The 23,874-nt window shown below is 35.7% G+C and overlaps 1 protein-coding gene across 1 annotated transcript; it reads right to left on the reverse strand.

Moving 5' to 3' along the window:
- Nucleotides 1-18,143: 18,143 nt before the first annotated feature.
- On the reverse strand, nt 18,144-22,333 carry LOC114309181 (uncharacterized). The gene is made up of 3 exons (XM_028254873.2): nt 22,128-22,333; nt 19,632-19,866; nt 18,144-18,701 (listed from the first exon to the last, which is right to left on the reverse strand). The coding sequence occupies exons 1-3, from the start codon at nt 22,220-22,222 to the stop codon at nt 18,438-18,440; spliced, it is 594 nt and encodes a 197-aa protein (XP_028110674.2). The 5' UTR covers nt 22,223-22,333; the 3' UTR covers nt 18,144-18,437.
- Between the last annotated feature and the right edge of the window lie 1,541 nt (nt 22,334-23,874).

Consider the following 23,874-nt stretch of genomic DNA (forward strand, 5'->3'; position numbering starts at 1 on the left):
AGATCTCAAAACGTAATCCTAGTTTTGGACTAAAACTAGTACTTATAGAAATCTGGGACACCGAAGCTCGCTCGAGCGATGACTCTCTCGCTCGAGCGAGGAACTTATCTCGCGTGTTTTCCATAAATGGTTTCGCTCGAGCCATGCTACCTGTGCTCGAGCGTACATTCATCATTCTCAGGTTTTTTACAGACGCAGCCTTCGTTCGAGCGAGGACTCCTTCGCTCGAGTGAGCAATACAAAACAGAAAGGAAACTTACAACTCAATAACTCAAGTTTGTTCGTGGGATTGACAAGACTAAGGGACCTAACAATCTCTCCATTTGTCAATTCCCGGACAAAACTTTCTAACACAATTTCCTAGAAAACAAATGTACTAACTAAACACACCAACTCAATGAAAAACAACTACCAAAGCAATCTTGATGGAAATCTGCAAAACTGAAAATAGAGAGAATTGATATTCAATATTAGAAACCATCAAGACATAATAAACTAGTACTCCAAAAGAATATCCCATACAAAACTAGTCCAATGCCGCTTGCAAAAGCCACATGAGTATGCAAAAACAACATATATCCCACATATCAGATATCCCCATATATACCCCCCAAAAATTAACCAATACTCCATCTTTTTGTCCGAGAGTGACAAAAGAAACAGTTATATACAGACCAAAAAAAATTGTCCAAGTAAATAAAAAAAACTGTCCAAAAACCACATAGGCCAAATATTGTCAAGAACTAGGAGACTAATGGAGGTGGCTACAGCATCTAGAGCAAGGAAAGAATCTGAGCAAGCATCGTGCTCTGTTCATTAGACGACCATCAAGTTTATCCATTTGAGCATCCAACTGATCAAGCCAGTGTGTGACTGACTGCTCAAACTGCTACACCTGGCCACGAAATAAATGCCGGGGCTGCATCAAACTCCGCTTCCTTAGCAAGGGGATCATCACCTATACAGACACTCCAGACACCCCAACTCCCGACACACCCCCTCGGACATGAGCTTGACTCTGTGAGACCGTCAACTTAGTAATGAGTTTAACAGGAGAAGCAAACTCATCATCATCATAGGTAGGAGCTCCAAGAGAAGTAAGAAAACGAGTGAGAAAACACCCATAAGGAAGACCTAAGGACTTACGTCCTTCAAAAACAGAGATCATTTTGGTGACAATCATTGCGGGCAAGTCTATGGATAAACGGTGATCAATGTAATATAACACATACCCCTGATCTTGGGTAATGTGAGAGGAATGAGTGGTCACATGAATATTAGCACAGACAATGGGGTTGAGAAGACGAAAACGAGGAAGAAGCTCATTTTGTTAAATGAGCACGTTGGCAATCCAAGTCCGGGGAAGGCCACAAAATTCAGTGGCAACTCGATCAAAGTTAACACCACTGCGAGTAAAAAAAGGATAATGAAAATCATGGACTTCCGGTAGACCAAGAAACAACCGAAAAACAACTTCAGTGATGACCAAAGTTTTTCTTCCTAACCCAGGTGCTAAAAGAAGGAGCAAGTTCCTTATGGATAGAATGCATATTAAAATAAAACTCACGAATAAGACTAAGATTTTGAGGCCCTGAGAAAATCAACACCTAATCACTCCCTAAGGAATCAAACAACAGACGAATAAGTAGTAATTCAACTACACTAGGAAAGACATTTCTTTCAAGATGGACTTTTCTAGAGGCATAAGATTCCCTAAACAGGTTGGATTTTTCTTTGGATGCAAACTTTTCAGTGTTGAAATTGGGACAGGAAACAGTAGTCTTACGACGTTTTGAAGGCTCACCCATAATTGACCACTGAAGAAGTGATGACACCCACTAGGGCTGTTCACGGGTTGGATTGGATCGGATCGGATTTGTCATCGATTCGTCACTCGAACCGACTACAGCGGTTTGGGCATTTTTTCAACCGATTTCGACCGTATGGTAGTTCGAAACCATGCTATTCGAAATCGATTTATTCGGTCGAGTTTCGGTCGGGAACAACTGGTAACCTTTTCGCTTTCTTTGAACCCTAATCTATATATTATATATACATATATCTATATACATAGATATATGAGAGAATGGAGAGAGGGGGGAAAAAATGAAAAAGAACCATTTTGTAGCAATAGCACAAACTTTACATTAATTTCCGAACCCTAATATGTATATATAATCTCAAAATCAAATATAGAAACAACTCACACAGTGATTCAACCACAACTCTTTCACATCTGATCTAAGAGATTAAGCTAGGGCTTCTGAAATTGAGAGAGAGAGAGTTGAAGCTTGGGATCTGAACTTTGCGAATCGTCATCATCATCACTTTGCTGAGATTAGGAATTTTGGATTTGATGAGTATATCAAAGATAGAGAGATGTTTAGGTTAATTTTCGAACTGAGGGGGTTCAAAGAGAGAAGGGAGGAGGTGGAGACGAGAGGTTGAGAGAGAAGAGAGATATGTGAGAGTGAGAAGATGAAAGGATGAGAGAGAGATTTTTTTATTATTTTTCTTTCACTGGAGAGAAAAGGGGAGAGAGAGAGAGAGAGTTAATGATGGAAAAAGTCTCACAGATTTGAAAGTGGAAGTAGAAAGGATGACAGATTTTTTTAATTATTTTCTCTCACTAGAATGCGAGCTAATGATGACAAATTAAAAGTGTGAGACAGATGAAAATACAAACAGAGGAGGTTGTCTTGGGGAGATAAAAGAATCAAATTTATACAATATATAACTAATATATTTGGTCAAGATCATCTAGGAAATAGACGAGGCTGTCTTGGGAAGTAAAAAGTTCTGATACAAGTTTATATTATATTATATATATAATTCGGTCGGTTCGGTTTAAACGAGTTTTTAATTATTAAATTTGAAATTCGACCGAAATCTCAAAATATTTGCATAAAACAAACCGTGGCTGACCGTGAAACTGTCGAAACCGTCTGCACTATGTTCGGATCGGACGGGTTAGGTCAGGTGTGTCGGGTAATTCGATTCCTTGTACACCCCTAACACCCACAAGAAACCACACAACCAACCATAACACAAGGTACCCAATGACAATATGAGAACCCCCCCCCCCCCACAAAAGTAACCATTAAAACACCATTAGTCCAATATTGTTAGAAAAATTAAACACAAAACTTTAGTAGAATATCAATGTCATATAAAAAACAGAACCAGGTTAAAGTCCAACAGACACAAATGTACCAATAAGAGAAGGAACATTAATTCAATTTACTAAGACCACATATATTAGTATATGAAACACAGGACAAGCATAGACAAAAAAAAAAAAATCCTAATCAAATCCCTTACATTAAACCCTAGCAAAAGAATGTACCAAATTACTAAACCAAGATGCAATCGAGAGGCATAAAAAGCATAATGAAAGAACCAAAACCAACAACTAGGAACCCTAGGTACTAAAGACGAAGCAAAGCAGACAACACTATTACTGAGGACGAGAAGAAAAAAATAGAGAAAAAATAATGATAATGCTAGATAGATGAAGAGATATGCCCCCAAAAACGAGTGAAACCCAAGGGATGAACAACAATGGAAGTGAAATCGCCCAATGAGAGTGATAGAGACAACAATCGAAGCAAAAAGGGAAAAAACTAAAAACTGAAAGGACGAACGGTGCTATTTAAACCTAAACAGGTCGCTCGAGTGTAGACTCTTTCGTTCAAGCTAAAACACTTATGCGCACCGGGTCGCTCGAGCCAAGATCTTATCGCTCAAGCCTAAAAAGCACACTTTCAGATCAAAGCCATCAGCAGAAGCACGCTCGAGCGAACACTCCCTCGCTCGAGCGAAGAAGAAACAAAAGAAATAATAAAAAAAAAAATTTTTGAGCAAAAATCAAATACTCACACTATGACGTGAAACCTGAAACAAAAGTAAGTGAGTACAAGAGCATGAAGGTGATACTAAGATGAAATAATCTACAAATCATGAAGCCCGCAAACTTACAATTTTGACAATATGAAGCATATAATCATGAGCAAATCAGATAAAATATAATCAGTGATCATAAGCTACATGAGAATATACAACTCAAAACCCAACATGAGAGCTCACAAAATGAATGTGTGTGTGTGCAGTCCTTGAGAGGCCACAGAGCTAGAGTTAATCCTCGTAGTGATCGGATGGCTGGACCACCGGCAAGAGTAACTAAACATCACAGAGAAAAGTCAAACCACTAGGAATCACCGGGTATTTGTTGAGTAAATGTAGAGGCTCCCCCTCAATCAATGAGTCCTCTTTTTTTCTTTTCTTTTTTCAACTTTTGTTTCTTGTGGGCACTCACTGGTGGCATACACGCTCAAGAGTATGGAGACCAAACTAGAGAAGAATGAAATAAAAAAAAATGGCCTGGTTGATGCCTCTGAGGTAGCTTTTTCCTAATGCCCGGACTTCAATGAACTGAGGAAGAAACCGTGGAAGTGAAAAATGATGGTAGATGGTTAAGAGACTCAACATCACCCATGATATACTAGAATAGGTCAATTCCTCTGAAAAAATACAAGAAACACTGTTAGTGGTCCATAGAGAATTTTGATCACTTGTGTGGAAACCCCTGTAATAGTTTATCTCAAGGATGTGTACAGAATGAGATCATGAAGTCAATGAGCATGGGCATTCAGAATGAGCTATGAACAAAGAAGAATGAGATCTTGTAAGCAGTATGATCAGTGTTCATATCCCTTTAGATGCAAAGATGACAGGAATCAATAACAATGAGATTATAGCACCCAAGTACACATAAAAGCAATCACTCACTCCCCCTCAAGTAACAGGTAACACCCTAGTGACTGAGCACGACACCCAAGGTCTTTCTAAGGAACTCAAACCGAAGAAGATCAAGGGGTTTTGTAAAAATATCAACTTTTTGATGCTCAGTAGGTACATGTTCAAGAACAACAAGGCCTTCTTCCACTAACTCTCGAATAAAATGATGACAAATGTCAATATGTTTGGTGCGAGAGTGTTGGTTAGGATTTTTTGAAATGTTTATGGCACTTGTGTTATCACAGAAAAGAGTGAGAGTGTTCTGATCTATCCCATAATCATGAAACATTTGCTTCATCCACAGCATTTGTGCACAACAACTCCCTGCAGTAATGTACTCAGTCTCAGCAGTTGAAAGAGAGATAGCATTTTGCTTTTTACTATGCTAGGAAACCAAATTATTCCTAAGGTAAAAACACCCCCCGAATGTACTCTTCCTATCATCAGCACACCCTGCCCAGTTGGCATCAGAAAAAACAGTAATTTCAACTGTAGTATTGGTAGAAAACCAAACCCCATACCCCAATGTCCCATTAACATATTTAATGATGCATTTAACTGCAAGAAGATGAGACTCTTTAGGACTGGCTTGGTAACGAGCACAAACACCTACACTGAAAGCAATATCAGGACGACTGGCTGTGAGGTAAAGAAGACTCCCTATCATACTCCTATAAATGGTAGGATCAACATCAATACCAGAGGAATCTTTGGAAAGGTGAAGACTGGTGCTCATGGGAGTGCATGCATGTTTGGCAGACTCAAGACCAAACTTTGACACAAGATTTTTGGCATACTTAGTCTGAGAAACAAATATGCCCAAAGGAGACTGTTTAATGTGAAGACCCAAAAGATAAGACAACTCTCACATCATGCTCATCTCAAACTCATGTGTCATGCATTCCGAAAAATATTTCACAAGATGATCAGCAGTGGATCCAAACACATGTCATCAACATAAATTTGAGCAACAAGAATATGAGACTTAGAATGTTTCACAAATAAAGTCTTATCCACACTACCCCTTTCATTTTAAAAAAAGATTTAGAATAAGAAATCTATATAAATCAACCAGAGGATTTTGTAATTCAAGAACAAAATGCATGTAGACTTGTGAAATCTTTGTATGGTTTAAAATAAACTCCTAAATAATGGCATAAAATTTTTGACAAAACATTAATATCAAATGGATTTGTAGTAAATGAGTCTGATAGTTGTGTTTATAACAAATGCTTTGGTACTTCTGGTGTGATTATATGCTTATATGTAGATGATATGTTGATTATGGGTACTGATTTATGCATTGTAAACGAAACCAAGGCTTTCCTATCTTTGAATTTTGACATGAAAGACTTAGGAGAGGTAGACATTATCTTAGGTATCAAAGTGATCCGCGAATCAGCTGGCTTAGTGTTGTCACAATCACATAATGTTGAAAAACTCCTCAAAAAATTTAATCATTTTGATATTGACCCTGTTAAAACCCATATGATCCTAGCCATCATCTTAAAAAGAATAAGGGAGATAGCGTTTCACAATCTGAATATGCCAAAATCATTAGTACTATTATGTATTTAATGAATTGTACTTGTCTAGACATTGCATATGTTGTGAGCAGACTTAGTAGATACACACACAATCCCAACCGTGAACATTAGACAACCTTAACTAAACTATTAATATATTTAAGAGGTACTATGAACCTAGGTCTTCACTATACAGGATACACCATTTTATTAGAAGGATTTTGTGATGCTAATTGGGTTTCAGATAATTATAAAATTAATTCCACCAGTGGTTATGTGATAACCCTGTTCCGTATTATGCTAATGGGTCTTTATTATGAATTTGATTATGTGTCTAATATGATTTTGTGTACCAATTATGTGAATATATGTGGTTTTGAATTTCTATCTGTTCACCATAGGAATATTTGTTTGATTATCCGCTTTGGAAATTAAATTGAAGGCCTTATCGGCCGTAGAAACCGAAATTGATTATGCCATTGTGATTAGCGTAATTTTTAGAGCCTACGGTGAAATTTAATTGGAAATTGATTTGGATCAAATTAATTAGATTAAATTAATGAATTAAGTGCCCAAATGTTTTATAATAAACTAATGGGTTAAGTAGGGGCTTATAAGGGGCCATATATGTTCAATACTCCTTTTGTTATTCAAATTGGCTGATTATAACTCTAAGAGAGAGAGAGGGTCGGCCATAGGGAGAGAGGGAGCTCAAAATTGGAGTTTGATCTTAAAAGCTTGGAAATCTTGAAGATTTCTCTAGATTTGACCATAGATTGGAAGAATTGAGCCTCTAGGTAAGTGAATTCATGAGTTTAATGTTGTAAATTGTGAATTCAAGTTTGATTGGTGATCAAGAACAAGAGTTGTGCTTTAATTGATGAATTTGAAGTTAAAATGCACATGCATGTATAAGATCACCATGAATTTGCATAATCTAGCATGTATTAAGTTGAATATGGAAAAATGGGTGTTAAATCATACATGCAAGTATGTTTTTGTTGAGTTTCATGAGAGTGAACACCATTTGCATCATCTAGGGTGTGAATAAGGGTAATACATCACATGCATGTACAAATTATAAGAATAGGAGCTTTGAATGCATGAATGTGCATGTTGAAAATGAGTTTGGTGTTAATTGGGGCATGCATGTGTTTGATTTATGAAATTGAGCTCCATATTGATGTAAGTGGGTGTTTGTATCATATTAGCATAAATATATTTGAAGTTTGAGCCATAAAATGTAAGTTGGATTGGTTTGAATGCCGGATTTGAGCTCAAGAACCATTCTGGAAAACCCAAAATTTTTGATGTCCGCTCAAGCGGGGGAACCGCCGCTTGAGCTGGGATTTCGAGCTCCCAGTATTTTCTGCAGACATGGTGTCCACTCGAGCAGGGAAGTTAACACTTGAGCGGGGAGCCATGTAGAGAGGCATTCCGCTCGAGCGCCGAAGTGGATGATCGAGTGTAAATTCGATCTAACTAGTACTTTTGCAGGCCTCAAGGGTTCGCTCGAGCGAGGAAGTCCACGCTCGAGCGGGGACCCTATTTCTGAAAATTTTGTGTGATCGTTCTGTGTTTCGTTTTCCGTTCTCTTTCACTTGCAAGCACTCTTAGGCATGCATTGAACATTGTAATTGAGTTAAAGAGATAAGAATGAAGCCTAAAGAGGAATATGTGAATTAAAGAACAGATTGAATCGTTTGTGACCCATATGTGTTATATGACGTGTAGGGTCAAGCTCCAGGGCAAATCATTCAACCGATCACTGTGAGTAATATCTTAACAAAGATATCTGAAATATGTTGTTGTCCAAATTGCTTACTTCTATGTAAGTTTTATAAGTTCATTGATTCGATTGGTGGACAATGTTTGTTATACTGAATGAATGGGCCGAAGGCCGTTTTGACGTGAATGAATGGGCCGAAGGCCGTTTTGACACGAATAACAATTTGACACAAATAATAGTTTGTCATTTGAATGGGTCAGAGGCCAATTTGATATAAAGGAAAGGATGGACCGAAGGCCAGTTTGTCATTTGAATGGGCCAAGGGCCAGTTCGACGAGAACGAAAGTATGAATGGGCTAAATGCCAGTTTGACCTGAATGATACTAATGAATTGGGCCCGAGGCTGTATGATATGTTTGGAACCACAGTTACTTAACTTACATATATCTATGTATGTATGTATTAGTAGGAATATAAACTGGGCCCAAGGCCGTTTAATGTATATTGTTCCAATGTATATTCTTTATTTGATATTATTCACTGGGCTTTCGCTCATGCTCATTCATGTGTTTGTAGGTGAGCCAAGAGAGGTCCAGACCCAGCCTCAGTGAAGTCTGTATGGAACAACCAAAGTTTTGAAGAGTCAGCCCTTGCGTCTCACGCACGAGACACGTCTTCGCCCTTTTGCCTTTCTGTGTATTTTGTCATGTTGGCGAGAACTTCGGTATATGTCTGTATATAGCTTTGTTTTGGCTGACTTAGATTTGAATGATCTTGTCTGTATAGAACTTTATGTTACTATACTTTCTGTTGTGAGTTATTAACATATATATGTATAGAATGTTATGATGTGCATATAAGCACGGCTCTATGGACAAAGTTTTAAATTTGCTTCCGTTTGGCCCCTTTACTCTGATGAGTTTTGTCTTATTTGGTTTGAGGCCGTAGGTAATCTCGTGATTACTAGCCAGTTATGGCCTTAACCCATAGGGGCGGTTTCGGGTCGTGATAGAGTGGTATCAGAGCACGAGTTAATAACTCACACACTTGTCCAAAAAAGCAATAAGCGTCTAGAAAAGATCTAGGATGCATTCATGTGATAAGTATGAATTTGAAAGCATCGAGAATATGCCTAACTGTTTTGATATGAACGATTATGTGCTATAAGTTTGTGAATTACTTGCATATGCTCTTTAGTATATGCATACTTGTGAATCTTCTGTATAAAGTATAATGCAAGTTTAACCAGGTGGTGAGAACATGTGATTATATGAGATACGAATTGTTACACTGATGTGTATAACAAGTTTGTTTTGTTATAATGCACATACATGAACACATGAGTCATGAGAAGTTGTTTATGTGCATTCGATTCTGCAAATGGGTGTCTATGTGAAATATGAACATCATTTGAGTATACAACTACTTAGTAAATGTTCAACATGCGATATCTGATAAGTATGCAATCATCTGTTACGTATGTGATTAATTGTGTCTTGTCGATACATAAAATGAGAAAATAATGATGTGCCTATGTGCGAATGTACGCATGTGTATCTATGTTTATCCTTGTATTGGGCATCCCGGTATTTGGCAAGGCTTAATAAGAATTTGTGTAGAACACGGATAAAGTAAGGGCATACGAGTTGGCAGACTCTTCTATAGCCCGACTTGATAGACTGGAAAGAATAGTACAAGAAATGGCAGAGATTTTGAGACAACAACGTTAGTTGCCACTACGGTGAGAACTTTTGCCACCATCAGTGTAAGAAATGCCGAGGGGTTTGTTATCGGACTTCTGGGCTCGTTATAGGTGTGGTAAAATGGACCATATGGTAAGGAACTGTCCCTGAACTGGACAAAATATGAATAAATCTTCTACCTCAGCTAGATTCGTACCAATGGTAGGAATTGCTAATCAGGATAGAGTAATTGCACTCATCCTAGAAAGCACTCAGAATACTGCGACTGTTATCCCAGGTATCTATACTGTTTATAAACTAATGCTTATGTGATGATTGATTCTGAATTAGTACATGTACACATCTTTGCTCGGGATATTAATTGATTCGGATTGGCATCTTTTTTTTTTCGTATCTGCTACACGTGTAACTAGATTGGTTAGACCCACAAGATTGAGACCGTGTTCATTGAATGTATTGGGATATCGATTGACTTTGTACATGCACATGTACATCTGGACCCATGCTCGGGGTAATTTATTACATTACTGTCTTCAAAGACTGAACCATTGGAATTATGACTCTGTGATTGTGTGACCGGGTTGAGCACCCCAAATAATGAACTCTATAAATTTCGAGATCATGTATTCTGATTGGTAGAAAATTGACCGGACTATGTGACTATATTAAGCTTGACTCGTCAACCTATGTTTTGTGACTGATTTGGAACCTCTGCGTGACAAATCCTATATTATGTGTAACCGAAGAACTTTGTTTAATGTGTTACTGTGTACCATATGCTTGCATATAAGACCTATTTGAGAATTTCTATACTGATTATGATATATGCCTCCTGATATGAACGCCTGCATATGCAACTACACCTAAACTTATGTGAATAGTGCCATATTGTACATGATTTGAAATACTTTGACATGAACAGTTGTGATAAATGACTCCGATATGATTTTGAGAACTGACGAACTTAGAACAGTCGTAAAACTATCAACTAGGTACCTAAGCAACGAAATGTGCCTTACAAAACCAAAAATACCCCATTGAGAAAACTTTTATCTGATTCAATCTGATAGAACTTTTGTTTGATTGGACCTGTTAGAACCCTCATTTGATATAATTTGATGGGACCTTTGCTCGATTTGGTTTGGCAAGACCTTTGACGGGATTAATTTAATGAGACCCTCTATTTGATTTGACCTTGTTAAAGGGAAGTACGGATTATATATGAATAAATAGCCAGATTATTCTTGGCAGGAAAATTAATAGACCCACAACTTGAATCCGTTGGAGCACTTAACTTACGTGAAAGACCTTTTGTGGGCTATCAACAAATTGATCTAACCAAGAACACTGTTGAGAACCGACCTATAGTTGTTGGAGACATACGTGTTACAAGTGAACGGGATTGAGCAAATCCTGTAATTGGGAGTTTTATAGAACAATGCTTGTGTATTATCACATTCTTGTTTGTTTGACGCTATGGAAGCCAATGACAATAGATTGATTTGACTGTAAATAGTAATGAATATTTATCCTCGACTAATCAGAATATGTTTCATATGTCTATTTTAGTGTTATCAGATTTTGGGAAATCAGGTTATGGTGAGTGGTATTGTGTTTGTTTTGATGACATTCTTGGGGCGTCCTTTCGTGCTAGGGGACGTTAAGCCTATGTAGCACCTTTGTTGAGACATCTCTTTTGCCACCGACGATTTTGTACGGATGGGTTTGTTTAATCGATCTTGAGTCAGCCATCGACGGTCGTGAACGGGTGTGCTTTGATTCCGAGATGATTATTTCTTTGTTTTGTCCGGAATGTCATCTTTTGGTATTATATGGATGTTATTAGTATCAAAAGAGCTTTGGAAAAACCCTGATTATCGAAAAGTGTGTGAATTCAGTACGCTCTGTGTAAATAACTACTCAGTGCCATTATATTCTGTAATTGGGGCTCTGGGGGTGTGTAAATTGTGCTTAATATGTGATTGACTCCTTTGATATTGTCCTTGACATCATGGGGATTTGTATATGCATTGCCTTATGCTTTTGACGATTATCAGATAATATGGAAAGACTCGATAGAATAGGGGATTGAATGTGGACTGAATTGTAAACTGTAAACGGTTGAATGAATTGAGAACACGTGTATATAGGTAGAAATCGACTGCTTTGATGTTATTGTGCTTTGCAATTGGTACTATGGGGATATATGAGTTACGTATGTCATGTGATTGATTGCTTCGTTGTTATCTTTGTTGACTTGGGAATCGGTGTCTAGATCCACTTTATGTTCCTGAAGACTTTTGATTGATCTTGGATAACCGTGATGAGTCGCTAAACTAAGTACTGAATTGGATTGTGAATTGCGAAATTATTGAAGAACAAATTGAACTTCTGTGACAAGGAAATGGACCGAACTTCTATGGGAAAGTTAGTGGGCGTTTGAAATAAATATGTTGGCGACCTGTTGTGAAAAAGAAAATTGTTGAATTGTGTCTAAATGTTTTCAGTGCCAACAAGTCAAAGTTGAATATCAGATATTGGCGGAACTACTTCAATCTCTCTCTATTTCGGAATGGAAATAGGGATATGTGACTACGAAGTTCATTGTGGGGCTACCTTGAGCACCCAAGGTATAAGTCCCGTTTGGGTTATTGTATGAAGAATTACTAAGTTCGCTCATTTCTCCCTATAAAATTTTTGTATGGTGCTTGTAGACTAGCCACTGTTTACATCGATAAGATTGCTCGTTTGCATGGGGTCCCAGTATCTATTGTTTTAGACAGAAATTCTAAAATGTGTTTGAATTCTGACAAGCCTTCAAGAGGCATTGGGGACTGAATTAGGATTCAGCGCTGTTTTCCATCAGTAAATTGAGGTATAATCAGAAAGAACTTTTTAGATTTTTGGGAGGAATGCTCCAAAAATATGCATTAGATTTTTCAGGGAAGTTGGAAAGATCTATCCATCATTGGCAGACCTTGCTTACGACGACAGCTTATACTCTAATTCGGTGCGACACCATACAAGTCTTGTATGGAGGAAAAGGTAAGTCTCTGACTGATTAAGAGCAGAGTGTCGCTTGATTTTGAGACTAAGTAATGGCTATAAAAAAGGATTGGAACCATTAAATGAAAAGTGTTTTGAATTGTGTTCAACTAAAGGTGAAATAAGTTTGGAGGACCAAACTTCCTAAAGGGGGGAAGACTGTGATAACCCTGTTCCGTATTATGCTAATGGGTCCTTATTATGAATTTGATTATGTGACTGATATGATTTTGTGTGCCAATTATGTGAATATATGTGGTTTTGAATTTCTATCTGTTCACTGTAGGAATATCTGTTTGATTATCCGCTTTGGAAATTAAATTGAAGGCCTTATCGGCTGTAGAAACCGAAATTGATTACACCATTATGATTAGCATAATTTTTAGAGCCTACGGTGAAATTTAATTGGAAATTGATTTGGATCAAATTAATTAGATTAAATTAATGAATTAAGTGCCCAAATATTTTATAATAAAATAATGGGTTAAGTGGGGGCTTATAAGGGGCCATATATGTTCAATACTCTTTTGTTATTCAAATTGGCTGATTATAACTCTAAGAGAGAGAGAGGGCCGGTCATAGGGAGAGAGGGAGCTCAAAATTGGAGTTTGATCTTAAAAGCTTGGAAATCTTGAAGATTTCTCTAGATTTGACCATAGATTGGAAGAATTGAGCCTCTAAGTAAGTGAATTCATGAGTTTAATGTTGTAAATTGTGAATTCAAGTTTGATTGGTGATCAAGAACAAGAGTTGTGCTTTAATTGATGAATTTGAAGTTAAAATGCACATGCATGTATAGGATCACCATGATTTTGCATAATCTAGCATATATTAAGTTGAATATGGAAAAATGGGTGTTAAATCATACATGCAAGTATGTTTTTGTTGAGTTTCATGAGAGTGAACACCATTTGCATCATCTAGGGTGTGAATAAGGGTAATACATCACATGCATGTACAAATTATAAGAATAGGAGCTTTGAATGCATGAATGTGCATGTTGAAAATGAGTTTGGTGTTAATTGGGACATGCATATGTTTGATTTATGAAATTGAGTTCCATATTGATGTAAATGGGTGTTTGTATCATGATAGCATAAACATATTTGAAGTTTGAGCCATAAAATGTAAGTTGGATTGGTTTGAATGCCGGATTTGAGCTCAAGAACCATTCTGGAAAACCCAGAATTTTTTATGTCCGCTCGAGTAGGGGAACCGCCGCTCGAGCGGAGATTTCGAGCTCCCAGTATTTTCTGCAGACATGGTGTCCGCTCGAGTAGGGAAGTTAACACTCGAGCGGGGAGCCATGTAGAGAAGCATTCCGCTCGAGCGCTGAAGTGGACGATCGAGCGTAAATTCGATCTAACCAGTACTTTTGCAGGCCTCAAGGGTCCGCTCGAGCGAGGAAGTGCACGCTCGAGCGGGGACCCTGTTTTTGAAAATTTTGTGTGATCGTTCTGTGTTTTGTTTTCCGTTCTCTTTCACTTGCAAGCACTCTTAGGCATGCATTGAGTATTGTGATTGAGTTAAAGAGATAAGAATGAAGCCTAAAGAGGAATATGTGAATTAAAGAACGGATTGAATCGTTTGTGACCCATATGTGTTATTTGATGTGTAGGGTCAAGCTCCAGGGCAAATCATTTAATCGATCACTGTGAGTAATATCGTAACAAAGATATCTGAAATATGTTGTTGTCCAAATTGCTTACTTCTATGTAAGTTTTATAAGTTCATTGATTCGATTGGTGGACAATGTTTGTTATACTGAATGAATTGGCCGAAGGCCGTTTTGACGTGAATGAATGGGCCGAAGGTCGTTTTGACGTGAATGAATGGCCCGAAGGCCGTTTTGACGTGAATGAATGGGCCGAAGGCCGTTTTGACATAAATGAATGGGCCAAAGGCCAGTTTGACACGAATAACAGTTTGATACCAATAACAGTTTGACACGAATGATAGTTTGACACGAATAATAGTTTGACACGAATAATAGTTTGTCATTTGAATGGGCCAGAGGCCAGTTTGATATGAAGGAAAGGATGGGCCGAAGGCCAGTTTGTCATTTGAATGGGCCAAGGGCCAGTTCGACGAGAACGAAAGTACGAATGGGCCAAAGGCTAGTTTGACCTGAATGATACTAATGAATTAGGCTCGAGGCTGTATGATATGTTTGGAACCGCAGTTACTTAGCTTACAAATGTCTATGTATGTATGTATTAGTAGGAATATAAACTGGGCCCAAGGCCGTTTGATGTATATTGTTCCAATGTATATTCTTTATTTGATATTATTCACTGGGCTTTCGCTCACGCTCATTCATGTGTTTGTAGGCGAGCCAAGAGAGGTCCAGACCCAGCCTCAGTGAAGTCTGTATGGAACAACCAAAGTTTTGAAGAGTCAGCCCTTGCGTCTCACGCACGAGACACGTCTTCGCCTTTTTGCCTTTCTATGTATTTTGTCATGTTGGCGAGGACTTCGGTATACGTCTGTGTATAGCTTTGTTTTGGCTGACTTAGATCTGAATGATCCTGTCTGTATAGAACTTTATGTTACTATACTTTCTGTTGTGAGTTATTAACATATGTATGTATGGAATGTTATGATGTGCATATAAGCACGGCTCTATGGACAAAGTTTTAAATTTGCTTCCGTTTGGCCCCTTTACTCTGATGAGTTTTGTCTTATTTGATTTGAGGCCGTAGGTAATCTCGTGATTACTGGCCAGTTGTGGCCTTAACCCATAGGGGCGGGTTCGGGTCGTGATAGGTTATGTGTTTACTCTTGAAGGTGGTGCTATATCATGGAAATCATCCAAACAAACTTGTAAAGCCTCTTCTACTATGGAATCTGAATTTATTGCTCTAGAAATGACAGGTAATGACGGTGAATGGGTAAGGAATTTTCTAGCTGATATTCCCTTATGGGAGAAGCCAGTCCCGTCTATCTCATTGCATTGTGATTCACAAACAGCAATAGCTCAAGCAATAAAAAAGTGTATAATGAAAGAAAAGGCACATTTGACTAGGGCACAACATTGTTAGGCAACCTATAAATAGTGGTGTAATAGCTCTTGAATTTGTGTGATCTAGCAGACCTTCTAACAAAAGAGCTAACTAGAAAAGTGGCATATGATACATCGAGGGAGATGGGACTTAAGCCCATTGAGTGAGTCATTGGTGATGGCAACTCACCTGTGTGATTGGAGATCCCATGAAGCAGGTTCAATGGGTAAAAACAACCCACAAAGAGACTCAAGACAACACTATTATTTGATCATCCCTCTTTATGGTGAAAATAGTGCAAGTTAAGGATGAGCAAATAGCTCTTAATGAACTCATAGCTTGTAAGGTAGTGTGAAGTAGTACGCAATTGATGGGTTCATCTATGTGAGTGTAGAGGTGGGGCCACCTCCTATGAGAGTTAGGGCGCATTCTTTAGAGCACTCATGAAAATCCAGGTACAATGCATGGCTTTATGACGCCAATCTGAGAACTCGTCATAAATACTAGAGGTGTGCGTGCAGCATTGTTAGATCATCGAAAAGGTGGCATGTTCAAGACTTGAGTCACCATTCACATGTGATCTACATTCTGTAAATACTAAGTGTTAATTCAAGTCCACAAGACATCGGCATCAATGCATCTCAAGTTAAGCCCAAGAAATTTCCTTTTCTTTTATTTTTAAATTTTTGCTTCATTATTTATTTAATTTTGAATCATGTGGGGGATTGTTGGAAGTGCTTCAAAATTTTCTTCTTGTTCCTTGTCCCACATTGATTTCTTATTAGTTTTCTTGCACCTTTTATATGTAGGCCTTTGTTATTGGGTAAGGGCCAAGGATGTAAGGGAGACTATGTAAGCTATGGGCCATATGTGTGAAGCCCATAAACATATATATATATATATATATATTGTATTAGCTCACACGCGTACCCAACCAAGTCCGAGTCCAATGCACGTGCATGTATATATATATATATATATTTGTTATTGATTTTCTATAAAATTCATTTCCTTTTGTAATTGACCATATTAAGAAATTAACTAACCGTTTCATAATTCAAGAGATTTGACTGATTCATAATTCAAGGGATTTGTTTGATCAAATTCTTGATTGATTCTTACCTTACCTTTAAACTTGGAAATATATGTACGTATTCCTAGTAGTTTATCAATACAGATAAAGTTCTTTCTTATTCTCTCCGTTTTTTCCACACAATTTCTTGGTTTCTTTGAGCTATTTTTTAGACAAGTTCAAGTCTTTCTTGGTGAGTGCACCCCATCAAGACTTTTTGTTGTATGTTGGAGAACAACTGCGAGTAGCCATTTGCACCAAGTAGGGTGAAATCGTTTCTTAAGGACAGCAGATTGACTTCTGAGCTTTGGTTCTATTCTTTGTCGATTTTTATTCTACTTTTATCTTCTCATATCTATTTCAATTTGTTAATCAAGCAGAATTTTTATATATTTTTTCAACACATATATGACATCAATTAAGAAAAGATGTACTTGTTCTCTTTGGCCCAAGTTATTTGTTATTCTCCTTGGCCCTCACTTTCTCTTTGTTTCTTTTTATAACAAGGTTTGCGTAATTATCCTATTTTTAGGAAATTTCATATTGATTGTGTATCTACTAAATAATAAGAGTTAAATACTTACATAATCCCAAGAAACAACATTAAAAAAAAAAAATTAAAAAAAATTGTAAAATATTATCAGATGGGCACCCCACCCGACCATGGGGACTAGATAATTTTCTGCTTTTTTTTTTTTTTTTGGTTGCCCTTTGGCCTAATTTGAATCTTTGAAATTTTCTTTGCTAAATGATTCACACATCTGGCCTAATCAATGGCTACAACACCACCACAAAACGGAGCATTTATTGTAACACATGCATCTAACACTATCCAATTGTGAAGCATTTCCACAAATGAGGCGTTGAGGTTGTTTGATCAAAATTAGCGAACTCATATAATTTATTGGGTAAATTACAAATACACCCTCGAGTTTTGATTAAAATACGAATCACTCATGTAGTTTTGAAAATTACATTCCACCTCCTGAAGTTTCTAATTTCATAACAAATCACCCATTTCATTAATAAATCATCAAGTCAATTAACAGTTTTTAATGATATTAGAAATATGTTTCAATTAATAATTTAAGTAATTTTATCATTGTATTGGAGAATAATTATGAATTTCATTTTTTTAGTTAATTCTGTTAAATAAAAAATACTAACAAGGAAGTATTTGTAATTTTTCAAATCACAGGAAACAATCTGTACTTTAAGCAAACCTCAGTTAGTGTATTTGCAATTTATCCTAATTTATTTGAACAATACTTTTCCAAAACTCTCATAATTGAATTCAAGCTGTGCATGATTCAATAACAATAAAGAGTAAGAAAGCTAACCAAGGTTGCAAGATTGTTCTTTCTATTGTATTGCTGATTCACTTACAACCAGGAAGTACAAAAGGAAATGGCACAATAATATATATCCTAGTTATTTTGCTATGAGCTACTCAAAACCTATCACAATTCTATAAACCGTAAAAAAATGGCAGACAAAAACAAGAATAGAAATCAAAATCTGCAACTGTAATATTTCCTTTCTTTCTTTGAATATAGATCCAACTTAATAATATTTTGCTTTTGTATGATGCCTGAAACTCCGTATTAACTTTTTCACATCCCCCTTAATGGAGAAGAAGGCAAGAACAGGAGCAATCAACATCGTTGGGTAGACAGAAATGGCTTTTTTGGGATATTGATGTCTTCCCATAAAGAGTTCCTTGGCGAGGCCCCAGAGCACAAGCAGTGTCCCGACAAAGCTCATTCTTCCCGGCCTTAGATAACCGAGTAGAGCTCCTGCTACAGAGAGGTAGCTTCCCACTATAACCTGTTGTGTGCCAAAGGAAGTGTTGGATAAGAAAAAAACCATACTTTTCCAAACTGTAGCATTCCATTGCAGTTCTGTTACGAATACAAAAATTAGTCACCGGACACAAAATAATCATGAATCAACAAGGATTTTATGGAGTTCATTAATGAAGTCCACTTTTGAAATTTTTTTAGTTGTCCATATATATTTTGTGTCTCTAGATCTGTCACCGGGTTCTATGTTTGTAGATTTATTCATTCTGTGGGAATTGAGAGTAGTCCTTTGTCATTTTCTTTTTGAAGCTTAATTGCATTGTGTCATGTCCTTTTGTTCTAGCTCGATGAGAATTAGGAGCTTTAAATGTTTTCAATTTTTTTTTTTCATTTTAATACAACTTTTTATTTATATATTTTTTGAAGTTTGTCAAAAATGCATTAAAGCTTGGTTAAGAAATCCTATTCAAAATAGTTGAATATTGGGAAAAACTAGTATGTGAAGCAAATTTCTCTCGGAGTTTTATTTTTATTTTTTTAAACCAAGAAATAGAAAAGAGGAAGTTTTAAAAGAGGCAATCCAAGCATACACTACAACGTGTAAGGGTTTTAGAGAGCAAATTTTATCGTCCCCTAGAATGAAATTTTTGTTACAAAAAATATTAAGAGACCAATTACAATCGTGGAACTAAAAAAAATAAAAATAAAAATCAAAGAAGATTTTTAACAACAAAATTTGGAAAAGGTTGCTAATAAATGAACTTTTAGGGACAAAATAATTTCGTGCCAAAAGGTTTACTTTTTTAGACAAAGTTTTTGGTCTCAAAAGGATAGTAATTCATTATAAATGTCCAACTCCATCGCTAAAAATACAATAACGACAATTTTGATCACTAAGATATTTTGTCCCTAAATTTTTGTCTCCAAAAGTTTAATTTATTGCAGTGATACAAACCTCGATGCGGTGAATATCATTTGTGTCATCAAAACGCTTCAAGTTGTTAAAGTTAGGATAGGCATTAAGTAGGTTGTTGAAGTTCGGGATACTCTTGTTCTTGAGGAAAGCATCTGCAACAGCTCCAGGATACAAAAGAATCTTCACTACAACAGCAGGCAAGACTTCAGTAGCGATCAAGTGACACGATGCGACCTCTAATGGTGTTGTGCATATACCACCTCTACAGGGCACCCTAAGAAGAAGAAGGAAAAAAAAAAAAAACAACATGTAAGCTCTTTAAGAAGTATATCACTTTAGGCTTTATCTTGGTATTTGAGTGATTAAATGAAAATCAAAGATGGCAAGTTGAAAAAGGTGGTACTAGTAGGGATTAGTTCCAAGAACAATATGGAGGCTCCTTAGATGATTTGCAGCAAAATTCTTCACTTTTCTTTGACAACAAAGCATTTTAATGAGTTTTTGGCAATGCTGCATTCTGATAAACTTGGTTGTCATAATTTAGACTTGGCATGGAATGCCAGACTTGCATTTTGAAAGGTTAACATTCAAGAACACAAATGCGTGTTTATTGAAGCTTATTTTAACCAGTAAGTTGATAATCTATAAGCAGAAGCTAAAAACATTCATTCTTGGCTTTTGAATAATCATTTTTTTAAATAGTTTATTTAATATAATTTAGAGTCATAATTCGTAAGGTGTAAGCAATGACAGTATCAAAGGTTGACTCTAAAAAAAGAAAAAACTATAAGCACTCCCTAAAAGCTACAGCAAACAAGCAAAAGGATTTATATGTTGAGGCTTCTTATTGCCAAACACAATAATCATCATTGGACTTTTAGATTTAACAATCTAAAATCTTTTTTTATACATATATATATATATATATATATAACAAGAAACCCTGGCCCCACCTTCAGTTAGCCCAATGTAAAACCCCACATATGTGTGACCACATGTTAATTTACATATCGAGCGAAGTAGAAAGAGACTTGAACCTAAGACCTTCCAATTATTATCATTCAAGCTAGCTCTCACTAGTAATCTAACTTATTAATGTTGTTATTAATGCACTAGCAAAGGGCTAGATGCTGAGCTTAATAATTCTATGCTATTCTTTTTGGAAGTTCATTTTAGCCATTAAATGCAGGTAGTCCATAAACTGTACATGGTTTGAACAGTAAGGTCAAAGGTGAGACAACGGAGAGTGAATCAATTAGAGAAACAAGAAGACGAAATCATTTCATATACAAGGCAAAGACCAAAACTTGAAAATGACAATTTATCAAATCAGCATGGTTAAAATGATATGAAATCAAAAGATCAAAAGTTGCAAATAGAAAATGTTGAAAGCGCTACCAATTTCGTAGATCCAATTTCTAGGTTTGCCAAACATGCCCTTTTTTACTTTCTGTTTTCGTATTCTACACATGCCTTTAATTTGAAAGAAATCAATGAATCCTATTACAGCAACAGTTGAAAGGTAATTTGTACATAAAAATTTAATAAACCCCAATACCTGTAAGTGAAACTGCATATATACAAATTTGAGTTTCTCTATAACTACTTGTTACTTGCTAAGTTGAATTTTACAACTCTACCAAATGTGGTAGTATATTAAGAAGGGCCTTACTAACAAGAGTCCGGGCGCGCGCGCACACACACAAAAAGAACAAGTCACTTGTCATAAATTTTGAAATAATTTCCACATATTTCAAAATTCCTTTTAACATTTTCACTTATTTCAGAATGCTTCTCATCACAATTCTCATACTAAATAATGTCACTAGACATTTGCCTATTAAGAAACAAGATAACTCATAGTTCTCTCTTTTGTAACAAAATTCATAGTTCAAAAACATGAAATTAGGAAAATTATTCTTCACTAATATTTGTTTCTTTTTCCCTTTTGATACTTTATTTATTTATTTTTCCTTTCTGGCAAGTGGGCATTTTGGCACTAGATTTTTAATCTTATTTATCTTCTTATTCTCAGTTGTTGGACCAACACAGCAATTAAGATGGAACAAACAAATAATCATATGGGAAAGACTGTACCATATACGCCTTATGATTACAGAAAAAAATGATATAATTCTATACTTTCTAAGTCATAACTAAAAAAAAAATTCATAGCCAAACACAAAAAATCATAACCAAATATCGCAAAGTAATGTCATAACTAAAAAAGAAAATGGCATAAGTAAGAATGCATATAGTATGACATGTGTATAATATAATTCTTCTAATCATATACATATACATATCACTTTATATATACGGCCATATACACATAATTAATAGCATTAATTTTTTTATTTATTTATTTTTAGTTAATGAACGATGAAACCCAGATCCAAGGGAAAATACCAATCATAATTTACATTCTGAAAATACAATGTAGCATAAATTGAAGTTTTGTAGTGTCAACAAGGTAACGTTAATTGAATGAAATTAAGATACAAATAAGAAAATGAATAACTGGGGGGGAAATACCTGAAAAGAGGAAATTGTAAAAGAATGAGAAGGAAATAGGTGCGACTGGCTATGTATGATATGAAGCCTGCCCATTTCTTCGCTGAATAAGCCATGCACGCCCTCTCTCTTTTCTTCAAAATGGACTTTTGATGGGTTCCACAACCGGAAGGTGGAGAGAGGAGGGAGGAGAGGCCAATACGATTTACCCTTTTGACATGTGTATGCATAAGGTTTTTCAACTCAATGTGATTTCATTGTGGTGAGTTGGAATTAAAATAGTTATAAAATGATAAAATATATTTTTTATTTTAATAATATAAAATATTATATTTAAATTATAATTATTTTATTTTTTCTCTTATAAAATTAAAAAATTCTAAAATACATCCCAAATAAGACTTTAATTTTAAGTAAAATAATTAAAAAGTTAAAAAAATCAAGAAATTAACTCATATCTGAAATAAACTCTCAATCAATAAAAATCAAACACCACATATAATTTTCTCATTTTTGTTAATATTCTTTTTCCTTTTAGGATGTAGGATTGGCTCAATCAATAAAAATCAAACACCACATATAATTTTCTCATTTTTTTAATATTCTTTTTTCCTTTTAGGATTTAGGATTGGACTTATTATGGGAGGATTTAACGATCTTGGGTCACTATAGATCTCCTTTTGGTAATTCATATTATTTATTTTGTAAAATTTTCTATGTATATCATTGATGATTGTAGCATTTTTCATTTTATTGTATGTATCTAAAAAAATGAATAGTTTATTGTAATAAACATACTTGTAGTTCATTTTTCGGATACAAATACAATAAAATAAAAATGTTATAATTATTAGATCGGCCTAATTTTTTTCATGCATAATATATAATGCGAGTCTTACAAATTGAACAGTTTAGATCATCGAAATAGGACTTATGGTAACCCTTCTCTAAAGTTCAATTATTAGAATTAAGAGAATTTAATTATTTTTTCAACCAATTATCTCCTGGGTCTGTTTCCATTACGGGGGGCGGACACCTAATTAGGGGGTGCAATTTGGGTGGGCTCAACTCAAGCAACCTGAATGCAGTCCAAATTTTTTTAGGGCTTGGATAAGATATTTTCAAATTCAGTACGGACTTAAGCAAAAATTTAAAAGCCCAAATTAAATTTAGGCGGGCTTGGGCAAAAATGTCGAATAACCCGAGCAATCCGAAGTCCGAATTATACATATATAGATATATAAAAATATTAAATATACATATAAATTATTAGTCATTACATGATATTAAAATAATTTAGATTATTAAATCATATTCAATATATATTATATATACAAATAACATAAAATCATACCTTTTTTTTTTTACTCATAAATTGTAAGAACTATTATAGCGGCATCTCTTTTACATTATATAAATTATTTATTTTGATGGTATTAATGATTTTTTATATAAAAAAATGTAAATAGAGTCAAATTTTAATAATTTAATAAAGCGGCTGCACAAAACACAAAAAAAAATTAATGTACAATTCGGGCAATTCGCGTTTAACTCGGGTCGTACTTGGACAGGCAATCTCGAGTTACAATTCGGGCCTGGACAGGTCTCAACACAACCTAGACTGGGCTTGAACAACCTCCCAACTCAACTCATGAACGCGCCCAAGTTGCACCCTACACCTAATGGACAAGTGAATAGATTGGTACGTAGATAAATAGAGATAATATAATCTTTTAAATTATTGTTATTCTTTTAGACAAAAAATAAT

The sequence above is a fragment of the Camellia sinensis genome, chromosome 4 (assembly GCF_055761805.1).
Source record: "Camellia sinensis isolate YWXY chromosome 4, ASM5576180v1, whole genome shotgun sequence".
In the NCBI taxonomy this organism is placed as follows: domain Eukaryota; kingdom Viridiplantae; phylum Streptophyta; class Magnoliopsida; order Ericales; family Theaceae; genus Camellia; species Camellia sinensis.

Coding starts and splice junctions, on each gene's coding strand:
- LOC114309181 (XM_028254873.2), bottom strand. CDS start 22,222: ATGGCTTATTCAGCGAAGAAATGGGCAGGCTTCATATCATACATAGCC. Junction 19,867..22,127: donor TTACAATTTCCTCTTTTCAG/GTATTTCCCCCC, acceptor TCTTCTTCTTAG/GGTGCCCTGTAGAGGTGGTA. Junction 18,702..19,631: donor ATGATATTCACCGCATCGAG/GTTTGTATCACT, acceptor GGCACACAACAG/GTTATAGTGGGAAGCTACCT.